The sequence below is a fragment of the Camelina sativa genome, chromosome 11 (genome assembly GCF_000633955.1).
Source record: "Camelina sativa cultivar DH55 chromosome 11, Cs, whole genome shotgun sequence".
NCBI lineage: Eukaryota > Viridiplantae > Streptophyta > Magnoliopsida > Brassicales > Brassicaceae > Camelina > Camelina sativa.
The window spans coordinates 47,353,777-47,358,964 of record NC_025695.1 but is presented as its reverse complement, the minus strand read 5'-3'; the positions used below and the strand labels follow the sequence as shown (position 1 = coordinate 47,358,964).

Sequence of the window (5,188 nt, the reverse complement as noted above, 5' to 3'; positions counted from 1 at the left end):
ATTAATTTAGTATTTACGTATGTATCAGTGTCTTTTAAGCCAGATATAATTGACCTCATCCAACCCTTAAAGATTTGTATATGTGTGCATCATATCCTTCTTTTTTTAGAAAGTATGAAATGTTTTTTTTATAATTTCATTTACTACCTATCTATAGGGACGTAAAGTGGAACCACTCAAATCATCTATACTCAGTGTAATTAAGAATTGAACTGTACGTTTAATATTTCCTTTTTACTACTCAATATTCGAGGGACAAGAAACGACTATATATGGCTTCCCTAGTTAATTTCATTTTTGGATTATAAACAACAGGGTATATAATGTGTGCTTATTGTTAAAAGTATTTATAATAATGAGAAAATGAAAGATGAGATCGGATGTTAAAGAATCAAACCTAACTCCCAAGACTTAACATCAGTCATCAGTTTCGTCCCACTTTCACGTTGGACAATTCTAGGATAGACTATTTTATTAAGCCTGGTTAATTAACTAATGAGGTGTTTGGATTAATTGTAGTCAATTGATAAGCTAATTACATGTCTCTACGTGTCCTCTTGCGTGTTACCATGCAAAGTACAACGCAACACAAACCCATCAGATTTTCTTGATGCCATCGCTCCTTGGAACTCCCTACCGAATCTACTTTTCTTTTGATTATTTTTATAACATATTCACTCTTTTGTCCATAATTAGTCTGTTTGCTAATATTTCAATATTACTACTACTAATACCAAATTACTCCTAATGTTTTTGTTTTCTAGACTTGAACGTAGACCCTAATTAGAAAGAAGAAACATATTTGTTTCACACTTTCACCTAATAAGATTATCACAAAATGTATATTTTACATTTTTTATATATAAAGTGATTAAATAATTGAAGGAATTTATGGAGTTTGCACAAATATATGTTCCATGTGTCCATTCGTGACTAGTAAATGTTTAATGTATTATAACTTATAAGTTGTTAGATTTTTATAAGAATGATAAAAGAAACATTGCATATTTCATGTATTTTATACGCCGTTCAATGTTCTTCTTTTCCTGAAAAGAGGTGACCTAACTCCATTGGCACAAAATTCGTCTTTAGACATGAGATCATCGATCTTGTCCCCTTAATCAAGATTTGAGATCTAGAGTCACGATCACCTTTAGTTAATTAAGATTCCACTAAATTAAATTCAGAATTGGTCAATGATAATGTATGAGTGAAACCCTCATCTCTTGGACCATGCCTAACATTACCTTTCTTTTCTTCCTATCATCGATATACTATATTTTAACCTAATTTTGGCAATTATTCATGATTGAAAGTTTGAAACCACAAACGACTTTTAGTTTTTTAGTTTTTTTTTTTAAAAAAAAAAAAAAAAACCTAAAACTACATGTTGGAACGTCGGAAATTCGGAAACAGTCAGTAAAATGTAAGCTATTATTCTTTTATACGGATGTGAAGTTATATGTCTTTTCGAGCATATTAGGATATATATTCATATAATGTCCCTATAACCAGAATCCACATGCACTATATATCATGAAAACATGTTCAAACAATGGTTTCTTCTCCTTTTGACAATGTCATTTACTATTTGGAAAATTTAACTTTAGAAATTTTATATTTACAATGCGAATCGGCAACTGCTAATGTGCATACGTCACCTAGTATATATATATATATATAATCTACTTCTTTTTTCTTGGGCAAATATAATCTACTTTTTAACTTAAAATAATTTATGAACAAAATATCTGTTTTTCTAGGCCAAACAAATCAGTTCGATCGAGTACGAAAGTATACAGTAAACACAAGGGTCATAGTGATTATTAACGTAACTCAACTACTAATATAATACTTTTAAGCGCAGATTCTGTGTTCAATACGACAATACCCCTTCCTTGTATAAACCTCAATAATTTTAAAAATCTCGAATCCGATTTGGTACTAACATTATAACCCGAATTGAAAAAATCGAAGATCAAGAAAACGGTAGGCTTAGAATGGTCAGTCTGACAAATCAAAAACTACTTCGAAATTTTTAATAACTAAATACAAATTAGTTATTAAAATGAGTAAAGTAAAATAAATAAAATAAAGTGTGATGCGAAAAAAGAATATTTATATCAATGATCTCACGCCATTTTTGAATAATACGTAATTTACATGTCGTCTTCAAACTGAAGAAAAAGAAGACCATGTGCAAAGTGCAACGGTGATAAGCGTATTCTAGAAAAAGACACGCGTATCAACCAAACACTTGTCACCCTCACAGTCCCTATATAAACCCTTCACACCTCTCTTCAGTATTCTCCGAAAGCTCCCATTAAAACCTAAATTAATCATTTTTTTACAAGAGAAAGATATATAGAGAGAGATGGACGGTAGGGGAGGTTGTTGCATAGCCAGATATGGCGGTTACGGTGGTCGTTACGGTCTCTCCAAAGCTGATCGAATCATGCTTCGGTTTCGTCCCATTGCTCCTAAACCGGCCGGCGACGGAGGAAGTCTCTCTCCCATCACCGGAAAGCATGGCTCCACCGCAGCTACCAGCGGCGGAAGCTCCGATGTTTCCGGTAAATCTGGGAGAGGCAAGAGGAAGTATCAGAAAGAGAGTTCCGCCGGTAACTCCCGGAGGTGCAATAATAAGAAAAAGAGAGATCTCGCCGGAGACGCTGCTACTACCACGGCGGTTACGTTGTCTCTTTTACCAGAGACGCCTGAGAAACGTGTTTTTCCGGATCTGAATGCTTTCCCGGTGGAGAATAAGCAGAAGCGAAACGGTCCATTGTGGCTGAGTTTCAACGGCGGTAGTGAGATGTTAGCTCCGTACAAGACGGCGGAGATATCGCGAAGGACGGTGGTGGTTTCGTCGTGTGTGACGGTTGAACGTGTGACTGACGCTTGGATCGACGGTTATGGATTAGGGAAGACCGATGATGAGAGGAAGATGAATCTTGTGAAAGACACGTGTCCTGGTTTTACATCGGACGGTTTAGGGAGAGTCACGTGGACCAATGAGGCGTACAGGAAGATGGCTAGAGAAGATATTAATATTCCGATGGAGGAAACTGGTGTACCGGAGATCAGTTACGATAACGATGATTTTCACGTGATCGTACGGTTGGTGATGAAGGAGAGACCGATGCTAACGTACCCGGCGTTCACATGCAGAGTGAGATTACAGTACACGTGTCAAGATCGAGAAAGAGGATCCGTCACGGTGCCTTGTGACGTTTGGAGAATGGACGGCGGAGGTTTTGCGTGGAGGCTTGACGTCAAGGCAGCTTTGTGCCTGTGACGACGTTCTTTCGATACCCGCCGTTGGATATTCACATTAATTGTGAAAATTGATGAACGGTCCCGATCGTATTATATACATGGCCTTCGTACATCGTAGAACTAAAAATAGCAAGTGCTGCTGAGCTTTGGTTTTTTAATTTACCTTGAACATATGTTTCTGTTCTTTTAATTTTGTTTTCTTTGGTTAGGATTATTGTTTATAAAATGCTCTTTTGTTTTCTCTCTTGAGTAATCTGAAGTTTAAGTTTTAAAGTTAAAGCTTAAAAGAAAGTTGTAATGAAGTATATATATGTAAGTCTTTTTAGTTTTTGTAGGTTTTGTTTTCATTTTCCACATTATTCGTTTTCATACATTATGTTAAACACGACATTAAAAATTATATGAAAATTATGGTATTTCACTAATGGGCAGGCTTATGGTATTCATTAATGGGCCTTGAGTATTATTGTAAGGGCCTCAAATTTAAAAAAGATTCACTGGCACGTGTTATTCAAACGCCTATTTACAAGGCGTGTTGAGTGGATAAAATAGTCAAAATGGTAGAGACAATGTCGGTCGGTAACCGCGTCTATACCACGCGCTACGATAACACGTGTATTTTTTATTTTACCACTTTGCAATATGGAAAATTTAAGATATTTTTCTCAAATTAATTAGAGATCCAGGATTCACTAGATTGCGCTCCTACACCTCATAGCCGTTAGATCGAAATATCGACGGTAGAAAACGAAAGGATATAATCAGCCGTTTAGATTTTGGTTGGCTGTGTAATGAACGGCTTAGATTAGGTTAAAGGCGGCGGGCTGATCATCTCTTGAGATCTATAAGTAGAGAAGCAAATTGGTTCGTTATTCTCCGTAAGTCTCTCTCTCTCCTCTCACCTCTCACCTCTCACCTCTCACCTCTTTCGTTATTTCGAATTTGTCTTTTTTTTTTTTTTTTGTTTTTTGTTTGGGGCATTGGAAGCAATATATCGCGAAGCTCTCGATCTAGGGTTTTCCAAATCGATTTTGGTAGTTTTTTTTTTCTTCCTCTCTACTCAGTCGAGGGTTTTTCTAGGGTTTCAATTTAGCTTTCTTCCACCCAATTGCCGTTGAGGAAGATATCTCTCACTCGGTGATTTTTGAATTTGATTTTGATCTGAGGGATAGAAGGAAGGAAACTTAGACCAATTTGCGAATTTGATTTTGGTAAGTATACGTTGTGCAATTCATACGAATACCATCATCGGGTTGATTTGGTAATCGCATCTGTGTGATTCTTTTTTCGGCGAATTGTGGTATTGACTCGAGAGCAAGGAGGGTTGATTGGGAAAAAGGATTGATTGATTACTGCAACTTTCCATTGAACCTCGCCAAGGGGGTTACCAATAGATTCATTGTTGAAGCAGAAGCAAGAAAAGCATACATTGCTTGAATTTTTTTTAAAGTTAGTTCTGTATTTGAATGACTTATAGTGAATGATGGGTAAAGCACGGAAACACCCAAGAGTGAAATCATCGGGATTTGTTCCTGATTACTTGCATACGGCGGCGGTTGAGCCTGATGACTTTGCTTACTCAGGTAGAATCGATTCTCAGATGAAACATTTAGAGGAGACTCCTCCATTGAAAAGGAGACGTTTTGGTTTGAATGGAGATAGCTATGGTGTTCCCAAAGAGGTTTTCTCTTTGTCCAACATGTCGAGGTCTGAGAGAAAGAATTTAGTTCACAAGTTGAAGATGGAGCTTCAACAGGTCAGGGACCTTAGTAAGAAGATTGCATGTTTCAGTTCAGACACTGTGCTGTTGTCACCATACAACGATATTCAAAGCTGCAGTGATGGCCCTAGGAGGATGCCACCTGAAAACTTTGCTACATTTCCTGGGTCACAGGGGAAAAAGCGTCCT

At 36.8% G+C, this 5,188-nt stretch overlaps 2 protein-coding genes across 2 annotated transcripts in view; both read left to right on the top strand.

Moving 5' to 3' along the window:
* LOC104726942 lies at positions 2,317-3,619 on the top strand. The gene has a single exon (XM_010445917.2). It carries the CDS (start codon positions 2,375-2,377, stop codon positions 3,296-3,298), a length of 924 nt encoding a protein of 307 aa, XP_010444219.1. The 5' UTR covers positions 2,317-2,374; the 3' UTR covers positions 3,299-3,619.
* LOC104726940 (transcription factor GTE10-like) overlaps positions 4,187-5,188 on the top strand; it is a 3,722-nt gene continuing 2,720 nt past the window's right edge. The window contains exon 1 of the mRNA XM_010445916.1: positions 4,187-4,862. Within this exon, the coding sequence (XP_010444218.1) occupies positions 4,760-4,862 (103 nt within the window). The 5' untranslated portion in view covers positions 4,187-4,759. The remainder of the gene's footprint in view (positions 4,863-5,188) is intronic.